At 45.3% G+C, this 23,682-nt stretch overlaps 1 protein-coding gene across 1 annotated transcript in view; it reads right to left on the reverse strand.

Annotated features, from left to right (window-relative positions):
• LOC119962447 (mucin-13-like) overlaps window positions 1-23,280 on the reverse strand; it is a 38,168-nt gene extending 14,888 nt beyond the window's left edge. The window contains exons 1-5 of the mRNA XM_038790403.1: window positions 23,135-23,280; window positions 15,849-15,955; window positions 8,096-8,154; window positions 5,200-5,321; window positions 2,141-2,278 (exon numbers count right to left, since the gene is read on the reverse strand). Of these exons, the coding sequence (XP_038646331.1) occupies window positions 2,141-2,278; window positions 5,200-5,321; window positions 8,096-8,154; window positions 15,849-15,923 (394 nt within the window). The 5' untranslated portion in view covers window positions 15,924-15,955; window positions 23,135-23,280. The remainder of the gene's footprint in view (window positions 1-2,140; window positions 2,279-5,199; window positions 5,322-8,095; window positions 8,155-15,848; window positions 15,956-23,134) is intronic.
• Window positions 23,281-23,682: the final 402 nt, after the last annotated feature.

The following is a 23,682-nucleotide window of genomic DNA, read 5'->3' on the forward strand; positions in this document are numbered from 1 at the left end:
GGCCATTTGAGTGGGTTGTGTCATGCCTCTAATTGTGAAATCACGTCGGCAGGGTTCCCAACAGATCTAGACCAATGGGATTGGCAAACGGTCCCCGCCAAAGGTGCACAGGTAGGTACAGCCCCAATGGGGGGAAGAGTATTATGTCAGGGCAGTACCCTGGCACTGGCACCTGGCACTGTGTCAGTGCCAGGGGGCAGTGCCAGGTGGGCTTACATTGGGGCAATTCGGAATAGGGGATGTTCCTGGGGAAGGGGGAGGCCTGTCCATAGAGGGATGGCTTTTTAGGGTGGGTCTCGTGTCTGTGGGAGAGTGGGGCGGTCCCATGTTCTTGCAGGGGGGTTGTTTCCATTTCCATGACGGGGGCGCGGGTGGTGAGGAGGGCCTTTTATTCTTTTTTCAGATCGGGGTGCCAAGGAGCTGAGGTTGCTGCAGAGCCTACCCTGTCAGCATGATAGTGTGGGTCTGCTCCTGGGAGGGCCAAAGGGCCTGTTCCTGTGCTGTAATTTTCTTTGTTCTTTGTTCTTTGGACCTGGGGACTTGTCCACTTTAATGCCTTTTAGAATACCCAAAACCTCCCCCTTCCTTATGCTGACTTGACTTAGAGTATTTAAACATCCATCCCTAGCCTCAACTTGGTGAATACCGATGCAAAGTACTCATTAAGAATCTCACCCATTTCCTCTGACTCCACGCTAAATTTCCCTCTTTTATCTTTGAGTGGGCCAATCCTTTCTCTAGTTACCCCCTTTCTCCTTATATACGAATAAAAGGCTTTGGGATTTTCGTTAATCCTGTTAGCCAAAGATATTTCATGACCCATTTTAGCCCTCTTTATTGCACGTCTGAGATTTGTCCTACTTTCCCGATATTCCTCCAAAGCTTCATCAGTTTTAAGTCACCTAAATCTTATGTATGCTTCCTTTTTCATCTTAGCTAGTCTCACAATTCCACCCGTCATCCATGGTTTCCTAATCTTGCCATTTCTATCCCTCATTTTTCACAGGGACATGTCTGTCCTGCACTCTAATCAACCTTTCCTTAAAAGACTCCCACATTTCAAATGTGGATTTACCCTTAAACAGCTTCTCCCACTCCACATTCCCCAGCTCCTGCCGAATTTTGTCATAGTTGGCCTTTCCCCAATTTAGCACTCTTCCTTTAGGACCACTCTCGTCTTTGTCCATGAGTATTCTAAAAGTTACAGAATTGTGATCACTAATCCCAAAGTCATCACCAACTGAAACTTCAACCACCTGGCCGGGATCATTCCCCGGGATCAATCGGGTTGATTGATTGGCTGGTGGCCAATGAATAGGTCCAAATGGCCGTACTCTGCCTGATAACAGGTGGTGATTGGATTATATATCCCAGTGGGATAGTTTTCAAAGTCCTTGGGCATTTCAGTTTTGATTCTGGCAGTGCAGAGAGAGAATGAAGTATCTCTTTCTCCAGGACACTGCTGTGAGTGCTGTATTTCTCAAGAAGGCCTGTGAGTTCCATCTCTCTCCAGAAAGTCTGTGAGCACGATCTTTCTCCAGAAATCCCGTGAGTGTTGTACTTCTCCAGAAAGCCTATGAGTGCCATCTCTCCAGAAAAACTGTAAGTATTGCATTTCTGAACTACAGAGAACCTGGATATGAATCTACAGAGAAGACCATTCCAGGCTGCAAAGCATATCTTTAATCTGCAAGCTTGCAGTGAAGAAAGGTGTGCTAACAACTATCTGAAACAAAAACTTTTTTTCTTTTTGTTTATTGTTTTTTACTCCTTTCCACTCTTCTTTATTAGTCTGTCCTCTGTATGTGTAGAGGGTGGGGGCAAGTTAAAGTGGGGAGTTAGGAATTAGTTAATAGTTAACCAGTTGTATTTGCTGCACAGTTCATTATAGTTCTTGTTATAAATAAACAGTATTTGTGTTTAACCTTACAAACCTGGTGGCTGTAATTACTGGCCAGCCAAGGACAAAGACTTTGGGTATCTTCATAAAAACGATTGATTAATTCATTTGCATTCTGACCCCGGGACCGGCTGGGCTGGAACTGACCTTGCACTTGCCCAGTCCCACAAAAATTGCATCTCAATAAGCACGCTAAATGTTTAATATAGGTATAAAAGGTTAGGTGCTAAAGGAAAATACCTCTGCATGTTGTTTCGTTTACATCTGTTTTATAAAATCCAATTTTACAGATGCACTCAGCTAGTATTCCCCTAGGTTCCTGAAAACAATTTGACGTTGTCTCTTTGTCACAATTTTTCACTTTGCATCCAGGCACAGCTGTTAAAGACATCAAAATAGGAAGTCAATTTCCAAACATCTAATACACACACCGTATTCAATGACACATCGATTGTAGCCTAAAGCCTCAAATTCACATTATTGTGAATATTAAGTAACTTTTCCATTAACATTAAAAAATTGTATACTAAGTATTCATTTTCCAGTTGTTTTTAACAGTGGGACATTTCAGCTCTGCTAGCAGATATTGGGCAGTTACAAACAGATGACAGAACCACCAAAGAAATCTTGGCCGGGATTCTCCAATCCCGCGGCCAAGTTCTGACACCGGCTTGAAAAGAGCCGCAGGCCAGTCCAGCGTCAATGGGCTCAAGTGGCAGGTATTCACCCCTTCCTATGGGGCTAGTATGGCACCAGAGTGGTGTCTGCAGCCTCCAGTGCCCGAAAGCCGGCGCGTGAGTCCGCGCATGCGCGCCACAGCTAGCGCGAGTCCGCACATGCGCATGGGCTCCTGATTCCGCGCCTGCCCCCGGGCAATATGGCGGAGCCCTAAAAGGTCCAGCACGGAGGAACATAGGCCTTCCACGGAACTAACCTGTCCACCGATCAGTAGACCCTGATCGCGGGCCAGGGCACCATGGATGCATCCCCCTCGAGGTCGAATTCCCCCACCCCTCCCACCTCCCACCAGGACGGCACCCCAGGCAGAACTCCGGCTCCCGCTGGGTGGGACCATACGCGGGACTCGGCTGAACTCGGCAGGCACCTGGCCCGTCGCGGCCCGGAGAATCGCCAGGGTGTGCCGCTTTCAACGGTCCTGAGAATCGACGCTGGAGAATCGGCGGGGGGGGTATGGCACGATTCTCGAACCCCGAACGGCGCGAGGTTGGAGAATCCCGGCCCTCGTAGAAAGCGGATTTCTCATGTAATTTCTGATGTTTCTCCTCTTCTTCAGTAGTTATAAAAGGAGACATGTTGTAGCTTCTAACACCAACAAGGTTCTTCCTGCTCTCAAGTACTTAGACTAATATCACCATGCTGGATTTTACAAGGTGCCATACTTTCTGTGATGCCTCCATTCTTCAACTGCACAGTTGGTGAGGACATTGCCCACCAAAAGGCTGCCTTCCATTTTCCAGTGGGGCAGCATTAATTAGCTGGGGTGGGACATCCGCCCCCACCTGGGATGGAGGTCCAACCTTACAGAACTGCAGGCCAATCCTATTGGTTTTAGCAATGGCCACAGTTGGGACTACAGCTAGTTCCTGAACAAGATCAGCTAATGGAGTCAGACTTCAAGGTACATTCTGGATATTGGTAGGGCCTGGCTGATGAACAAACTGGGTGAGGGAGATAGAAGGAGCCATTTTGAGAGGCTGGGGTAAAGGAGCTAGTGGTGGAAGTTAAATGTGATCCTTTGGAGGTGGTCCAATGAGCAAAAGGGACACCCAAAGTTGCTCCCCCCCCCCCCCTTACCAGACAATAGCCTGTGCATTAAAAACTGCCTGGCTACCCACCTGGTGTGGGCCTCCGCTTGCAGCGCCTTCCCCCCATCCTCCCATGGTGGCCCACCCCTGTAGAGTGTCCCCCACTGCCCACCGAGCACTGGGGTCGCAGGCCCAGCGCCCCCGGGTTTTTGCCTCTGAGCAAAGATAGCTACTCACCTCCTCGGCTCCCCACAGAAGCCCTTCAGCCAGGTTCACATTTTTCAAAAGGACTACTAATCGGTGCCAACATGACCATTTATTGGGGAGACAGATGAATCACGGGAGGCCATTTGCTATGGGGTGTCTCCCGGTAATTGTATGGAAATGGGGTTAAGTGATGGTAATTGGCCTCTCGCCACGCCATGGCGAGATCCTGATTTCGCCTACGGGAGCAGTCCAGTTGCATTGCAAACTGTTTGGCGCTTGGCGCAGTTCTCTTTTTGGCCTCTCCCACTATTCGCCGGCCTTGTTTCACTTGAGGGAGAGCATAATGAGGCCGGAGAATGGCGCCCTTTGTTTTCAGTCCACCAAAACATTTTATCCACATCTCCTCGTACCACGCACCTGAATTTTTCTGATGTATCTTCTAAATGTTCCAGACGCAATGCATTTGCTACATTTCCTTTATATATCCAATTTGTCACTTCTTCTTCAAAAACTCTGTTAAATTTTTCCAATATTGCTTGTCTTTAACCAGTCCATGCAACAAGTCTTTAAAGAACCTATTTATTTCATGGTTGATGCTCATTTTGCGCTCCTGACAATTTTACATTGAAAACAATGCAGGGTAAAAACAGATGGGGTGCCAAGTAATCTAGCTGAGTATGTTAGGTTAAAATCAATATTTCACTGCAATTGGTGCTGGACCAAATGACCGATAACTATCTGGATTGAACTACCTATCCTTCTTGAAGCAATGCTGTTAAATTTGAATATTTAAGAAGGATTAAACATTTCCTGACCTCATCCAACAGCCAAGGCTGTATGACATCAGGGTTCAGTGACTTATCTGCCCTGAGCTTTGCTAATCCTTTCAGGGCCATTTATTTTTCTGTGATCAACTCTAACATTTGCTCCACACTCGTCTAAAGTACACCGACATTCTCAATTTTGCCATTTAGCTACTGTTTTAGTTTTTATATGCTTTTATACAAGTCCTTACCATTTTCTTTTATATCAAAAACATTATTTCATTTCTTCCTTTTTATTTCTTCCTGTATTTTCTACTGGGAGTGCAAATTCCATTATATACCATGGTATTATTGGATTTAGCATATCAGGATTGGTAGGTGCATATCAGGTAGGTGCTAAAATGAAGCCAGGACAGCCCCCTTCACCAATGAATGCTTGGATGCCTTCCTGAAGAAGTTCAGTGGAAGTGAGTAGCATTATAAAGGCCAGAAACTTCACTTCATAATAGTGGACCAAAACTACTTCATTTCTGATAGAAAATCCAAAAATGCCATGACTTACAATTATATGAATAGTCTGAATTTCCCTCGATGGCATTCTTTACAGCTTGTGTAATGACTTCATCATTCACATCGGCATCTTGAAAAAATGTGTGTGTTACAGCTGTGATGACACTTCCACTCCTGCAATTAGAACGTTAAATATTATCATTGACTAGCACAAGTACATGATAATATGGTTACTAAGTCATGTGAGCTGTTAAAAAGCCCAATTAAGAGTCAATTTTTACCCTTTCTTCTCTTCATCACTCTTGAAACCTTCTCTCAAGTCACTTTCCTTTGTTGTCACCCAGCCATGCCACCTTTAATTTCTCCTCCAGGCAGATTGTCCTGGATTAACCCACAGATTGCCGCCTTCATCTCTCAACTTTCTCTGAACGCCAATGCCTCGAGCAGCAGCCCCTCTGTGCAATTCCCCCCAGAATGTCTGTTTGCTGGACATATAAACATATGGGGCTGGATTCTCCCCTACCCGGCGGGGTGGTGTGTCCCGGCAGGATGGAGTAGCGTGAACCACTCCGGCATTGGGCCGCCCCAAAGGTGCGGACTCCCTGGCACCTTTAGGGGTCACACCCTCACCTTTAGGGGCTAGGCCCACGCCGAAGTGCTTGGCGCGCCGCCGGCCAGCGGGAACAGCCTTTGGCGCCACGCCAGCCGGGGCCAAAGGGACTCTGCCAGCTGGCGGAAGTCCGCGCATGCGCAGGAGCGTCAGCGGCTGCTGACGTCATCCCCACGCATGTGCAGTGGGGGTCACCTCTGCGTCGGCCATCAGCAAATTTACCAACTATATATTTGGTCCCTTCAAACAAGTCATTGATAGAAATTATAAATAGTTGAGGCACCAGCACTGATTCCTGTGACACTCTGGGCGGACTTCTCCGACCCCCCCCCTGGGGCCAGCGTCAATCCCGCCCCCGCTGTGGCCCAAATTCTCCGCCACCCGGGAATCGACGGGGGTGGGAATCACGCCGCACCGTTTGGCGGGCCCCCCGCGGCAATTCTCCGCCGAAGTCCCGCCGCTGACAAGCCTTTCCCGCCAGCGAGAATCAAAGCACGTCTGGTGCCGGCGGGATTGGTGGTGTGGTGCGGGCGAGCCCCGGGGTCCTGGGGGGGAGCACGGGGAAATCTGTCCCCGGGGGGTGCCCCCACAGTGGCCTGGCCCGCGATCATGGCCCACCGATCAGCGGGTGGGCCTGTGCCGGGGGGGCAATCTTTCTCTTCCGCCTCCGCCGAAGGCCTTTCGGCCCCGGCTGGCGGGGCGTCAAAGGCCGTTCGTGCTGGCTGGCGGAGCGGAAACCACTCCGGCGCGGGCCTAGCCCCTCTCCGCACCTTTGGGGAGGCCCGACGCCGGAGTGGTTCTCACCACTCCACAAAGCCGGGACCCCCCCACCCCGTCGGGTAGGGGAGAATCCCGGCCTCTATTTGTCACATCTAGCCAACCTGAAAATGACCTATTTATCTCTACTATCCACTTTCTGTTAGCTAATCAATCAGCTAACCATGCTAATGTATAAATGCTAATGTGTTAACCTCGACACTATGAGCTCTTATTCTGAACAGTATTAGAGTCGTAGATGTTTACAGCATGGAAACCCATAAGACGTAAGACCATAATAATAATAATAATATTTATTAGTGTCACAGGTAGGCTTACATTAACACTGCAATGAAGGTAGTGTGAAAATCCATAAAACAAAGGAGCAGAATCAGACCATTCAGCCCATTGGATCTGCTATGCCATGCAATCATGGGTGATATGTTCATCATCCCCATTCTCTTGCCTTCTCCCCATAACCCCGATCCTCTTATTAATCAAGTAACCTGTTATGTAGCACTTTGTCAAATGCCTTCATATCCACAAGTTTCCCATTATTCATGTTACTTGTTGCATCTTTAAAGATCCTTTGCCCCCACTATTTGTTTTAAAACCCTTTCTACCACTCCTGTGATATGACTCGCCGGAACATTCATCTCAGCACGGTTCAAGTGAAGACTATCCCACCAGCACAGCTCCCGCTTTCCCCAGTACTGTTGTCAGTGCCCCGTGATTTGAAACCCATTTTTCCCATGCCAATTTTTGAGCCATATATTAAGACAATGGCAGCGATTCTCTTTTCCCGCTGGCAGCGCAACCCCTGCCCTTGTGTTTCCCAAAGGCATGTGGTGGCTTCAATGTGAACTCCCATTGGCAAGCGGTAGGAAGAGAGAACTCCGCCACCAGTGAACGCCACTCCGCAGAGAAACACACAACTGGGGGACGGGAGAATCCCACCCAGCATCAGCTTTGTCATCCATGATCTTATAATGAATGACAGCATTGATATCACGTTATCAATTAAAACTGCCTCATGGGTGTTGACACCTTACCACTGACTGAAGCTTCCCATCTTTTTATACATTTTAAATTTTTTTGTTTAATTATACTTCAATGAAATGTGTTGGGACATTTTTCTACGTTATGCAAATTGCCAATTATATTGTACACTTAATGACCACATGTTACTTATTGAAAGTGCACAAAAACAATGCAAACTTGTAGTTACTGCACTAGCTCCTTGTAGAAAGACATTTCAATGAATGCTTTAAACCTTGTGTTGCAGTATCCCACTGAGTAGTTTGCAAACTGTAGTAAAAATATAGAAAAAAGAACTATGTGGGCAACATATCACCCAAACTAAATCACAAAAATTCTGACCATAACTAAATAAATCTTGACATTAAATGAAATATAATTCAGCACTGGCAATATTGACCTTACATTCAGTAGAATTGTCATTCTCTTTATTTCGGATGTTCCTTTTTCTGTTTTTCCTGTTTCCATATAACAATATTACATATTTGAACCTGGCCATAATTAAAATGAACAGGTATTTGAAATTGAGATTTTTTTTCCTTACCTAACGTCAAGTATTAAAGTTGTTTTGTAGCCTTCAATGTGCGCAAAAGAAGAATTAAACTGCAAAAAAGTCAGAACATGTATGATAAACTACAAGCATTGAACATGTATGATAAACCTCCATTCCACCTTCAATTAAATTATAGCTGTAAACGTATTTGTGTACTGGTCAAAATAAATACTTTACTTTTATCTTCTTCCCTTTTCAAAGACTGCAAACCTTGGCAATTTGGCGCGTAAGGGCTGCATTTTGCTTCCAATACTTTCTGTGGGTTTGCATGACGGATATCAATTTAATTTTCATCCAGCTATAATTTACACTAAATTAAATAATTAGGGAAAAGGTCAAAAACTATTAGCTTAGTTGCCATAATACATAGGCAAATTAATAAATAAAATAACGTATGGAGGTGACAGTCCAGGAATTGTATCACAACTGCAGCCCATGGGGGTTTGGGCAGAATACTGTGATCCAGGCAACCACACCCGCAAAGTCTGAAACTCAAGGATCTTCAGTGAACTTCTGTGGTGCAGATGCTCTGTGATATCAGGGAGGAAGCTCTCAAAAGGCAGCCACACCCCTTAGATTAGGAAATGGGCTCGGTCTGGTCAGCTATCAGATATTTGAAAATATTCTGACTTTTTTTACAGTTTTGAAAACCCATTCATATAATTTACAGTGCAGAAGGAGGCCATTCAGCCCATCAAATCTGCACAGGCCCTTGGAAAGATCATCCTATCTAAGCCCACACCTCCACCCTATCCCCGTAACCCAGTAACCCCATCTAACCCTTTTGGACACTAAGGGAAATGAAGCATGGCCAATCCACCTAACCTGCACATCTTTGGACTGTGGGAGGAAACCAGAGCACCCGGAGGAAACCCACGCAGACACGGGGAGGAAGTGCAGACTCTGCACAGACAGTGACCCAAGTCGGGAATCGAACCTGGGACCCTGGCGCTGTGAAGCAACTGCTAACCACTGTGCTACCGTACCACCCTTGGTGATACTCGGAAGTGAACGGAATAATGTTGGGATCTTGACATAATGACTTATTAAATAAGTATCCATAACTTTTAAAACATGAACTATAATCAGAATCTTCTGGAACCATGTTATCTTTTAAAAATGCACTTTAAATTGATGCAAAAGATGGCTGCTAAGAGTCACCTGACTTGATATGTGCAATCAAACAGCCAGTCTGTATTTCAAAGGACACCTTCCAAGCTAAGAAGTGTCAATACCCAAATCCTGAGACCATCAGATTAGAATTTCTAATTTAAATGGGTCTTTTCAGAAGAAACGAACAATAACCAGGATTTTCCACTGCTAATCGGCAGCAGGAGCGGAAACATTTGTGAGAACTCTCAATTTGCATTTCACTCTGATGTAAATGGGTGAAGGGATTGTCCCTTCTGCCCCTCTCTGCCCCCATTCAAAGACAGGGCACATTTGCATTTGTTCAGCACCAGGAAGATCAGTTGAATTAATGACCATATCGTTATCAGGCCTCTATGCATGAATCTCCCATGAAGTCAGAAAATCCATCCACGTGGGCATGAGGGCAGAATGGCATAAAACCTGACTGGTCTCCTAAGATGTGCACCGGGCCGGCAGACCTCCTTGGGGAGATCAGGTGTGTGCATCACTCAGCGGGGAGACGGTCATGCCTGGATTCTTCCCAGATAATTTCCAGTAGTACCCAGTGGGCCATGCTGGGAAATTGCCTGGGCAGTGCTAATGGGCAGTGTGGGGTGAACTCTTTTGCTCTGGAGCAGCCTTTGGAAATGGTGCCCTGATCTTCAAGGACTGAGTTGCTATTGGACAAGACATATCAGAGACGGCATTACATTGTGGGACTCCCCCTTTAAGTTTTTTTACTCTAGGTGCTGGATTATATGACAGAGGAAGCCAAAGTTACTCTGGCAGCTTCAATGCCACTTTTTCCATCCACTATCGACCTTTGTCGATTTCTGGGAAAATTCAGCCCGAAGTTTGTTTCAGACTCCAGGGTTAATGTTGCAAATAAAGACATAAAGACCCAGGTTTGCAGCTCATTAACGTAAACCCCACAACATATTGGGAAGAGAGCCCTGCAGGACCATATGGTAAGGCACTCACAGTGCAGTGTGTCCCCTTTAAAGAAGGCTTTAAGTGCTGCCTACTGAACCTAGAACAACGAGCAAAGTACTGTACACACGCCTGTCTGCATCAACAGGGCCGAGGTGGACATGGCTAACAGCTTCAAATTCCTAGGGGTGCACATCACCCAAGGGCTGTCCTGGTCCACCCACATCGACACTACCACCAAGAAAGCACAACATCGCGTCTTCTTCCTCAGGAAACTAAAAAATATTCGGCATGTCCACACTGACTCTTACCAACTTTTACAGATGCACCATAGAAACCATCCTACCTGGCTGCATCACAGCCTGGTATGGCAACTGCTCGGCCCAGGACCGCAAGAAACTTCAGAGAGTCGTGAACACAGCCCAGTTCATCACACGAACCTGCCTCCCATCCATTGACTCTATCTACACCTCCCGCTGCCTGGGGAAAGCGGGCAGCATAATCAAAGACCCCTCCCACCCGGCTTACTCACTCTTTCAACTTCTTCCATCGGGCAGCAGATAGAAAAGTCTGAGAACACACACGAACAGACTCAAAAGCACTGTTACCAGACTCCTAAACGACCCTCTTATGGACTGACCTGATTAATACTGTATGCATCACCCGATGCCGGTGTCCAAGTATTTGCATTGTGGACCTTGTGTTGCCCTATTATGTATTTTCTTTTTGTTTTATTTTCTTTCTCATGTACTAAATGATCTGTTTGAGCTGCTCACCATCAGAATCAGAAAAATACTTTTCACTGTACCTAGGTACACGTGACAATAAACAAATCCAATCCAAACTGCAGAATCAGCCACAGAAAGGGCAGCACCACCTGCATCTGTTCCTTTTTCAGTGCGCCGGGACAGAAAACTGGCCTCCTGGTAACCAGAGACTACAAGTAACTAACTTCATTGCCTGCTGAAAATACTCCTCTCTGAGGGAATCCTGCAACAATTCTAATATACAACCAGAGGCGGATTTATAATGAAACACGATGTGCCGAGGCATAGGCCCGTGACCAATGGGGGACCTGCGCCGGCCGGCGTCTGTGGGATCAATCAAAGCCTGATAAATCTGCATTTGCTGATAGGCTCAATATGCAGGCAATTCAGAAAGAACATTAGACTCTGATTGGCCGAGTCCCCTGAGAGCAGGAAAACATACTGGTCTGAATGGTGAGGAGTGAGAGGTGACAAGGCAAAGAGGGAAAGAGGCAGAGGCAGACGGTCCTGTGATCTACTTCTGCGACAAACGCACAATCGGCAGTTTTCTCGACCCAGGGCTGAGGGCAGGCCAACCAGCAAGAGGGAGGTGAGGCTTGATGTACCGTCGAAAGCCACGAGCCAAGGTGAGCCAGCTGGTCAGCAGTCATCAAGTAGCAAGCGCTGCAGCGAGGGGAGACTTGACCCAGCCAGGGCTGAGGAGGGCAGACCAGCCAGCAACAGTGAGGCACGAGGCGCCAGGTGAAAGCCATGAGGTGTGCCAGCCACTCAGGGGGTCTACAGCCATCACTGGGGGTGGGTTGGGGGGGGGGGGGGGGGGGCAAAAATGAAGGTGAGCACAAAGTGTAAATTCACCATTGTATACAACTCTGCCTTCAACACATGCTTTTTTCCAAGATGAACTAAACTTGTGAGTTATGACCCATTCTTTTATTCACAACTTGTAAAAGTGTACTATTCTCTTTACTGTATTCTGCCCGGGTATGTGATTGAGTGATGCAGCATTAGATTTTCCAAGTGAATGCGTGAATAAATATTCCTCTTCATTCAAACACATGAATAGCTTGCTGCTGGTCATTCAAACTGTCCCACACTCATGAATAAGAAACATGCACCTCTTTCTTTTCAAACAACACAACCATTATAGAGTAGGGGAAGGGAACAGAGGTTTCACTTCACTCTCGTTCCTATCCATTACATGAGCTAAACTAAGTGAGTTTATCATCAGCTTTGATTGGTATATGTTGAAGATAACACCCGTCTAAGATCTGGTATGATAGAAATCATAGAATCATAGAATTTACAGTGCAGAAGGAGGCCATTTGACCCATCGAGTCTGCACCGGCCCTTACAAAGAGCACCCTACTGAAGCCCACATATCTAATCCACCCCTGTAACCCAGTAACCCCCACTTAACATGTCTTGGGCACTAAGGGCAATTTAGCAAGACCAATCCACCTAACACGCACATTTTTGGACTGTGGGAGGAAACCGGAGCACCTGGAGAAAACCCATGCAGACACAGGGAGAACGTGCAGACTCTGCACAGACAGTGACCCAGCCGAGAATCGAATCTGGGATCCTGGAGCTGGGAAGTAACTGTGGTAACCAGTATGCTTCCGTGCTGCCCATGGTGGATAATCTGAGCAAGAGGTTAAAGGTGTTGAAACCAGACATCACCAAGATATGTGACAGATCCCTGGCACTTTCCTGACAAAGCAAATTTGTGGTTAGCCACTGTGGAAAAGATCAGGACTTACTGAGTATCATGCTAGTTAGCAATGAAACCTCATTACAAAAAGTCTCATTGCTTACTTTAGAAGCAACAAGCACAATATTGCATCCAACCCGTGGCAAGTTGAAGCAACCTGAAGAAGGAGTGAGGAGACAAGAATATGGCAGTTGGAGTATAATGATGGGAGTGGGAAATGTGAGGTCTCTTTCGTAGTAATCATAGAATAGCGGAATACTTTATTTAATGGTGAAGAACTACTGTTTCCGAGGAATTTATATGTCCTTGGAGAAGCAATCCGGTGAGTTAACTTGCAGGTATAGCAAGCAATTAGAAAGTCAAATGGTATGCTGGCCTTTATTGTAAAGTGGTTAGGGTACAAGAGTACGAAGCCTAAGTGCAATTGCAGAACCTGTGGTGTGACGACACCTGGAATACCGGGTTTGGTACGTTTCGGCGTGGCCAGTTCGGCGTGGCCAGTTCGGCGTAGCCGATTCGACGGAGGAATTTTTCGGCGGAGGGACCTTGCGGCGTCAAATTAGTTATAGTCGCAAAATGTTTGTGCAGCCCATTTCTTGTATCTTTTCCTTCCAGCCGCCTCAGATATCGTGTTTGTGCACCAAACCGGGTCTCTTAAAGAAAGGCACCAACATTAAACTCTTAAAGAAAGCCGGTGTTACTGAAAGTATTGAAGCAGCTGCCCAGTGATCTACACTGCTGTCTGACTTAACACATTGTGTAAAGTCACAATATCTTCAGTAACACCGGCTGTATAAAGTCAGACCCGGTTTGGTGCTCCGCGGGGGAGCTTATGGACCCCAACTGTCAGTTGTGTCAATTTCAGCGGCCGGCTCACTTTGATCCAGAGAGGGAAGCTGCTCTCTCACTGAAGCAATCAGCGGCCGCTGAAATTGACACTGCCTGCTGCTCTCTCCCTCCAATCAGAAACATTAAAACTTAAAAGTTGGATTGGAGAGAGAGAGCAGCAGGCAGTGTCAATTTCAGCGGCCGGCTGATTGTTTCAGTGAGAGAGCAGCTTCCCTCTCCGGCTGCTGAAATTGACACTGTTTTAATTAGATCCACGATGGGGGTTTTAAATTTATTTAAAAATCTATGCTAGCGCTTCCCATTGAGAGTCTACGGGGGTCTAACCTCTCCCCCCGCCCCCAGTAGACTCTCAATGGGAAGCGCTAGCATAGATTTTAAAATAAATTTCCGTCCCTCCGCCGAAAAACTCCTCCGCCGAATCGGCCACGCCGAAACGTCCCATTCCAATCGGCTACGCCGAACTGGCCCCGCCGAATCGGCCACGCCGAACTGGCCACGCCGAAACGTCCCATCCCCTGGAATACCGCATGCAGTTTTGGTCTCTGTCCCTCAGGAAGAAAATACTTGCCTTAGAGAGGTACAACAAAGGTTCACTGAGCTGCTTCCTGAAATGAGAGGGAACCGAGTGGAGAGATTAAGTAAAACGGGCCTATATTTTCTGGGGTTTGTAAGAATGAAAGATGACCTCAAAGGAGCACATATAATTCTGAGGGCTTGGCAGAGCAGGTGCTGCAACGCTCTTTTCGATGATTGGGGAAATACTTCGAAGGGAAACAATCTCAGAGTAAGTAGATGAACATTTGGACTGAGGTGAAGATATTTTCCACGCAGAGGGTTATGAGTCATGGGAATTCTCTACCCTCGAGAGCAGTGGATGCATTTTAGGCTCGAAGGGAATAGAATTATATGCTGACCAGGCACGAAAATGGATTTGAAGTTGAAGATCACCCATGATCTCAGAAAATAGAGAAACAGGCTCAAGGCGCCGAATGGCCCACTCCTGAATCTATTTCCCAGACTCTTTTCACTATCTCCATTTGAGAGAATATTCACAAAATCTACCAGATCTCAGGCAATCTTTCTCTATAACTAGTCACTAAGTGGTGTGATGGGAAAAGGCTCTCATTAAACTAATGGGTTAACTTTTACCTGCCTCATGATAGTAGACTTGAAGCACCCCAACAGAGTCCTATAACTGGGGAACTTTCCCAGGGATGGGATGGGAAGAGGGTCAGATCCAGCTCCTTGAAAGTGGGTATCCAATTTGCATAGTTAAGGCCCACAGCCTCTTCGGAATTTTGCCAGTGGCAGAGTTCCCCTCACCTCCCTTGTCCCTTCCCCACCCCGCCTGCAGAAGTCACCAACTCAATGTAGGCGGCAGCCACGGAGCCATCAGAGTTGCAAGAATGGTCTGAATTAACTGGAGGATGATCTAGTGGACATGTTTATCCTTCAACCCAGATCACCTACCCAACTATATTCCGGTTATTTAAGTTCAGATGCACAGCCAACGAGGGCCCTTCCTATTTGAGCTGCCCTCAATTTCCCCTGCCATCTCCCCACAAGCCCCCAACTAACTTGTATCAGCAGTGCCCACCTCCATTGGTGAAGTAACCAAAGTTCTAAAACTGCAGCCCTCTGGTTGGGCTCACAGCACTTAGAGCCAACCCAACCATCCTTAATAGCAGAACAAACTCAGTGATGGCCAATTAGAGGCTGCCTCTGAAAACGCAGCTTTTCTGCATGCAAATGTAAGCTTGGGGCCTCCATTTGGACCTCACACAGGTGCCCTAAAGTCTCTCTGTTCTTGTGGAAGCTGCCCAGCTTCTGTCTTTGCTTTACTACAACAGCATGGCTAAAGTTGAGAAATCGCAGCATGTATGAATTTAATAATAATAATAATAATCTTTATTGTCACAAGTAGGCTTACATTATCACTGCAATTACATTATTATGAAAAGCCCCTAGTTGCCACATTCCGGCACCTGTCCGTGTACACGGAAGGAGAATTCAGAATGAACAAATTACCTAACAGCACGTCTTTCGAGACTTGTGGGAGGAAACCGGATCTCCCGGAGGAAACCCACGCAGACTCAGGGAGAGCATGCAGACTCCGCACAGACAGTGACCCAAGCCGGGAATCAAACCTGGGACCTTGGCGCTGTGAAACAATAGTGCTAACCAGTATGCTTCCGTGCCATCCCAATTAATATCCTGCCAGTGAATTGGGCTCAAATTACAACGTTCTGCTCGATCCAGTCACCGATCTTTTTTAGCCAAAATTAATGTTGCTTTATAAATGGTTTGTTTATCTTAATTATGTTTTTTAATTTTCTTCACAGTTATGAATACCTACAAAGGATATTACGCTCTTCCGAAGCTCAAAGTACTTTTGAGATGTTGTGTCCTTCATGCTCTCATCAAATTCCATTTGAATGGTCAATTTTCCGCCAAAAGACTGACCTAAATATTAAAAATGAAATTGAATGCTCACATTTTGAACAAGTGCAGAAAATTGATTGATGAATGACAATTTATTTTGCCCTTAAACCCTCTCCTTTGCTATAATCTAAACAGTGCTCAAATTGCAGTGTCATGTATAATACTACAATAACTAAAAAAGGCTTTTGTTTTTCTCGTCTTGCAATTAACAATGAGGCATCATATGGGTGAACACGTAAACAAAGTGAATATAGTGATTAAGCCCTCCTTGACTGGTCTAGATCATTAAGTGAAAGTGTAAAGGACGAGTAACACAAGATGAAGTTAAAATTATTTTAAGTTTATTTGTTCACTTCAATTGGATGTTTTGGAAAATGTTCTTCCAATGTTTATCAACGTATTTTTGAAAAAGATTTTTGGACACTTCTAACATGGGATTAAAGAAGACTGATATGAGTAAATCCAGTCAATGCCTAGTAACCCTCCTCTGTGCCATCTCTATGCCTCAGTACTCCAATAGGGACATAACCGGTGATCTGTAAAAGATTTGCAAGACTTCTTTGTTTTTGTTTTCAATGCCCCTATTCAAAAAGCATCCTTTGCGGCCCATATCTTATTGGCCCTCCCCATCATAAAAAGCACCATTTAAATTATGATGTCTCTCTACATTGTTCTTGTCCAAAAGCATCACTTCTCGCAAACCCTCATTAAATTGCAATACTACATGTTTATCCATTTGACCAATCTGTCTATTTTCGCCTGAAGTCAGCCTCTATTCTATTCACGCTTTAATGCATTACTAAATATTGTATCATCAACAAGTTCAAAATTGCGCTCCCTGTACCCAAACCACACCATTAATAAAATAAATGATCCTAGTACCAATCCCTAACAGTTGAGCCACTGTACATTTCTCTCCAGTCAGAAAATATATCTGTTCATCAATTTCAGACCTCCTGTCCCTTAGCCAATTATGTAAACAAATTACCACCATTCCTTTAATGCTCTGTGCTTCTATTTTCTGAATAAGTCTGTTCTGCTGTACTTAATCAAGTACCAATTGAAACAAACATACTGCATTATCATCATCAACAATCTTTACTAATAAAACAAATAATTCAATCAGGTTAGTCAGACATAATTTGCTTTCAAAAGTACCTTTTGGCTTTTCTTATTGAACCCATACTTAGAATCAGAGAATCATAGAATTTACAATGCAGAAGGAGGCTATTTGGCCCATCGAGTCTGTACCGGCGCTTGGAAAGACCACCCTACCGAAGCCCACACCTCCACCCTATTCCCGTAAGCCAGCAAACCCACCTAACCTTTTTTTTTTTGGACATCAAGTGGCAATTTATCATGGCCAATCCACCTAACCTAATTCACATCTTTGGACTGTAGGCAGAAAAGCACCCGGAGGAAACCCAGGCAGACATAAGATAAAGATAGATAGTTTTTTGAAGAATAAAGGAATAAAGGGTTATGGTGTTCGGGCGGGAAAGTGGTAGTTTATCATGTCGGATGGCCTCCAGTAGTTTTTCCATCTCGGCATTCTGTAGACTTAATTGGGAGTACAGTGCAGTAGGCGGCTATTCGGCACATCAGGTCTGTACCGGCCCTCTGAAGGAGCACTCTGCCTTGGCCCAAACCCCACACTATTCCCGTAAACACACCTAGGGCCAATTTAGAATAGATAATCCACCTAACCTGCGCATCTTTGGACTGGGGAAGGAAACCAGAGCATCTGGAAGAAACCCACGCAGGCATGGGTGGAAAGTACAAACTCTACACTGACAATCACCTGAGAACGGAATCGAACCTGGGTCCCTAGCGCTGTGAGGCAGCAATGCTAACCACTGTGCCACCGTAAGAGATGGCGACATGCTGGTAATGTCCCTGGATTCGTAACTCAAAGGCCCTGAATAATGCTCCAGGTCATTGGTTCAAATCACAGCACAACAGCCGGGGGAACTTAAATTAATTTAATACAATTAATTAAGAAGTTTGGAATTTGATTAATGTGACCATAAAATTGTTATTGATTGTGATAAAACCCATCTGGTTCATTAATGTCCTTTAGCGAAGGAAATCTGCCATTCTTACATGGTGTGGCCTTAATGGGACTCACAGTAATGTGGTTAACTCTGAGCTACCCTCTGAAATAGCATTCAGTTGTACCAAAACTGCTGCAGAAAAGTTGAACCGGATAAATTACAGTAATTTAAGAAGAAGGTAGACCACCACGTCTGCTAGGAAAATTAGGGATGGGCTACAAACGCTGGCCTTGCCAGTGATGCTCACATCTCATGAAAGAATAAAGGAAAAGTGATAATTTATTATATCAGATGGCTTCTAGTTGTTTTTCCATCTAGGCATTATGTAGACGAGCCTGTAGATATCAGACTTACCCTTTGCTTCTTTTTGAAACAAGGGTGCAATATTTGCAGTCCTTCAATCCTCTAACACAACTTCCATATCCAAGGAGGATTGAAAGATTGTGGTTTGAGCCTCTGCTATCTCAAACCAAGTTTCCTTTGGCAAATTAGGATGGATCCCATCTGGGCTGGGTGACTTGATAACTTTGAGAGATCTTCTTTCATTTTTCTTTCTTATCCAATATTGTCTCTTCCTCTCCACTGACACAGATTTCATCATCTTCATTAGTGAAGATATAAATATTCAGGGGTGAATTTCCATTCAGATGCTCAACTTAACCATTCTACATTTGGTTGAAAATCTGTGGGAAGTTTGGAAAATGGGTTGTTAGTGGCTATTTGTCTGAAGTGGAAAAGCAGGAGAACCCCAAAGTTCTCAACGCAATTCTTCTTACATAAACACGGGAGTAGGAATTTTCAATTCTCCTGGTTGGTTTCTCATCTGACCTGCATATACTTGGGCTCATCCAAAATTCTGCTCCCCATATCTTAACAGGCATTGTCTGATTCCCCCATCAACCCTGTGCTTGATGACATACATTGGCTCATGGGCCAGCATTAACATTAAGATTCTCATCCTCATTTTTAAATCCCTCCATGGTCTTGCCACTCCCGATTGCTGTAATCTTCCCAAGCACAACATTACTGCAAGATCTCTGCACTTCTTCAAATTGCTTTACACCATTAGAGGGTGTATTTTCAACCTCCTAAGCTCAAACTTCTAGAATTACCTTTCCAAATCTCTCTGCGTTTTACCTCTCTTGTCCTTTAATATTATCTCTTTGGCCAAACGTTTGTGCGCCTGTCCTAATATCTATTTCTGTGACTTGCTGTTAAATTCTGTTTGATAGCACTCCTGTGAAAACCCTCAGAAAGTTTTACATATTAATGATGCAATGTGGATGTAAGTTGCTTCTGTTGTTCAATTGCATTTTTATTACTTGCAAAAGGTATTATTATATACCTCAGAATAAAAATACATTTACTTCAGCTGATATGTGAAAGTATAGATGAAACTATTTGTGATTACAACAAAATTCCCCTCCGTTGTCAGCGGAGTACCACAGCAGCTCTCTTCTATTTGAGATGCTAATTGTTGTGCCTATGGTATTTCACCTTATCCGGGTTATCATTGCCTGTAATTGTTTCTGTACTTGGGCAACACTGTGGCACAGTGTTTAGCACTTATGCCTCACAGCTCCGAGGACACGAGTTCTATCCTCGCCCCAGGTCACTGTCCGTGTGGAGTTTGCACATTCTCCCGTGGCTGCGTAGGTCTCACCCCCACAACCCTAAATTATCTAAATGCCAGAAGCATTTGTAACAAATTTAATGAGCTAACGGTGCAAATAGAAACAAAAGGTTACGACTTGGTGGGGATTACTGAAACGTGGTTACAGGGAGAGCAGGGCTGGGAATTGAATATCCAAGGCTTCGCAGTATTTCAGAAAGTTAGGGTGAAAAAAAAGGATGTGGCGTAGCCTTGCTGGTGAAGGAAAGGATCAGTGCTGTAATGAGAAATTACATAATTACTGGAGATCAAGATGTGGAATCAGTCTGGGTAGAAATAAGAAATAACAAAGGGAAGAAGTCCTTAGTAGGAGTAATCTATAGGTCCCCAAACAGGAGTTCTACAGTGGGGACGGTATGAACCAGCAAAAACTGGGGCTTGGAAAAAAGGTATGGAAATAATAATGGGTGAGTTTAATACGCACATAAACTGGAGGAATCAAATTGGAAAGGGTAGCCTGGAGGCAGAGTTTATTGACTGAGTTAGAGATTGTTTCTTGGAACAGTATGTTGGGGAACCAACCAGGGAGGAGGCTACTCTTGATTTGGTATTTTGTAATGTGGAGGGATTAATTAATGACCTCAGAGTTAAGGGGCGCAATTCTCTGACCCCCACGCCGGGTGGGAGAATCGTGGGAGTGCCGGGCGATTCCCGCCATGCCGCCCTGGCACCGGCACGCGATTCTCCCACCCCCCCAAAATGGTGTGCCGCGTTTCATGACAGGCCGCTCGGAGAATCGCCGCTCGCCGTTTCTAACGGTCGAGCACCGATTCTCCGGCCCGGATGGGCCGAGCGGCCTGCCCAATCCAACGGGTTCACGCCGGCGCCAACCACACCTGGTCGCTGCCGGCGTGAACAGCGCGCGAACGCTGCGTGTGCGGCCTGTGGGGGGGGAGGGAGGATCGAGCACCAGGGGGTCTGGCCCGCAATCAGTGCCCACCGACCGGCGGGCCGGCGTCTCTAAAGGACGCACTCTTTTCCTCCGCCGCCTCACAAGATCAATCCTCCATGTCTTGCGGGGCGCCTGCGGGGAGGACGGCAACTGCGCATGCGCGGGTTTGCGCCGGCCAACCTGCGCATGCACGGGTGACGTCATGTACGCGCCGCTGGCCGCGTAATTTACACGCTGCCGCTTTGAACGGCGCCAAGGCCCGGCGCGCGTAATTGTCGCGGCGCCGCTCCTAGCCCCCTGGGGGTGGGAGAATAGGGGGCGAGGAGCGGCCTCCGACGCCGGAGTGAAATACTCCGGTTTTCACTCCGCCGTCGGCACTTAGTCTCCCGATGGTAGGATTTCGCCCAAGGATCCTCTATGGAGTAGTGACCATAGTCTGATATAATTCAAAATTCAGTTTTGTGGCGAGAAAGTGGAGTCCCATACTTATGTTCTGGAATTAAACAAAGGAAATTACATAGGCTTGAGGTCAGATTTGGCCCGTATAGACTGGGTAGGAAGGCTAAAAGGTGGACAACTGATGAGCAGGGGCAGTTGTTTAAGGGGATACTCAATTCCTCACAACTAAAATATATCCCAGTGAGGAAGAAAGATGGGAAGAGGGGTAAAAAAAACAGCCATGGCTGAACAAGGAGTTCAAGGACATTATAAAGACAATAACTAAGTTATATCATATTGCAAAGGCCAGTGGCAGATTGGAAGATTGGGAAACTTTCAAACATAAACAATGGGATACTAAAAAAGTAATAATTAAAGCTCAGGTAAGTTCCGAAAAAAAACTAGCACAGAATATCAAAAAGGATGGTAAATCTTCTACAGGTACATAAAAGGGAAGAGAGTCGCTAAGGTGAACGTTGGCCCCTTGGAAGATGAAACTGGTGAGTTAATAGTGGGGAACACAGAAATGGCAGAGATGCTAAATCAATACTTTGCCTCAGCTTTCACAGTGGAGGACACAAGTACAATTCCTATTGAAATCGGGCAATTCAGAGGTAATAAAAAGTGTGGAATTTGGAACAATCAGCATCAATATGGAAATGATACTCAACAAGCTCTTGGGATTGAGGGCAGGCAAGTCCCCTGGGCCTGATGGCCTACATCCTAGGGTGTTAAAGAAAGTGACAGCAAAGATAGTGGATCCATTGGTTATGATATTCCAAAATTACATGGACACGGGAAAGGTTCCAGTGTATTGGAAAAATGTTAACGTAATGCCCTTATTCAAAAAGGGAGGGAGGCAGAATGTGGGAAATTACAGACCAGTTAGTTTAACATCTGTTGTGGAAAATTGTTAGAATCAATTATCAAGGACGTAATATGAGGACATTTAGAAAGCCAAAGCACTATCGATCAGAGTCAGCATGGTTTTATGAAGGGCAAATCATGTTTGACTAATTTGCCTGAGTTTTACGGGCAGCACGGTAGCATGGTGGTTAGCATAAACAGCTCCAGGGTCCCAGGTTCGATTCCCGGCTGGGTCACTGTCTGTGTGGAGTCTGCACGTCCTCCCTGTGTGTGCGTGGGTTTCCTCCGGGTGCTCCGGTTTCCTCCCACAGTCCAAAGATGTGCGGGTTAGGTGGATTGGCCATGCTAAATTGCCCGTAGTGTCCTAAAAAGTAATGTTAAGGGGGGGGGGGGGGGGGGTTGTTGGGTTACGGGTATAGGGTGGATACGTGGGTTTGAGTAGGGTGATCATTGCTCGGCACAACATCGAGGGCCGAAGGGCCTGTTCTGTGCTGTACTGTTCTATGTTCTATGTTCATTGAAGATGTAACAAACAAAGTGGATAATGGGGATCCTGTAGATATAGTGGTCGGGATTCTCCGTCACAGGACGGTGGACTTGAGGCCAGGATGGGATCAGCCATGATCACATTGAGGGAGTTTGGGAAGCTAAATTGCCTACTTCCGCCCCTCGGTCATGTGTTCTAGGGAGGCGATGCTCTGGCTGATTTCGCAAATCAGCTCTTGGTCTGTAAAACTGCAAGTAGCAGATGAGGAACATACCAGCCATGATAGTATGGCAGAGCAGACTCGATGGGCCGAATGGCCTAACATTGCTCCTATATCTTATGAACTTATGAAACCAAAGATGTGTAGGGTAGGTGGATTGGCCACGCTAAATTGCCTCTTAATTGGAAAAAAAAATAATTGGGTACTCTAAATTTATTTTTTAAAATTGTTTCTCTACTTAATTTTGCCTCCTCCTTTTCCTGTTTTTAAGATTTTCATTTTTAGTTACTTGCTCCCTTTAGTTAGACCTTGTACAATTGTTAGCTGTCATTTGTTAAATAATTTAGAAGAAAAATAAGCTTTCTATCCTTTCAGTCAGACAGAACAATAGATTAAGTAGTCAAAATTAAATAAACTCAATTATACTTAAATTGTAAGTTTGTATTTACATACTCAAAGTAAAATATGGAAATTCTAAATGTTATTTTGCATAGATTATATCGTATATTAAAATACTTCACAAATATTATGTGTAGTTGCATCATTTGAGAACAATGATTTCATCCATACCTTGAATGCAGATTTCGGTATCATTATCATAGTAAAAATCAAAGGCGCATTCACAAGTAAAGCCATTGATCAGAGCCACACATTCTGCAGTGCCTCCGCAGGGATTTGGTGAGCAATTTGAACCTGGGAAAGATAAGATATGAAAATGAAATGAAATGAAAATCGCTTATTGTCACGAGTAGGCTTCAAATGAAGTTATTGTGGAAAAACCCCTAGTCGCCACATTCCGGCGCCTGTTTGGGGAAACTGGTACGGGAATCGAACCGTGCCTTGGTCTGCTTTAAAAGCCAGCAATTTTGCCCAGTGTTCTAAACCAGCCCCTATATCATGATTAAATAATGTGGTAATACCTAATTACATTATAAGTTAATCATTTATTAGCATATCTTTTATAAATGGATAGTCTTCCACTAGTACACATTCAACTCATTTTAAATGTCATATATATCTGTTTGTCTGTCCTGCTTGATATTCAAATATCTTTTTTTTGTTCATTCACGGGATATGGGCTTCACTGGCTAAGCCAGCATTTATTGCTCATCCCTAAT

Source organism: Scyliorhinus canicula, chromosome 2 (assembly GCF_902713615.1).
Source record: "Scyliorhinus canicula chromosome 2, sScyCan1.1, whole genome shotgun sequence".
Lineage (NCBI taxonomy): Eukaryota > Metazoa > Chordata > Chondrichthyes > Carcharhiniformes > Scyliorhinidae > Scyliorhinus > Scyliorhinus canicula.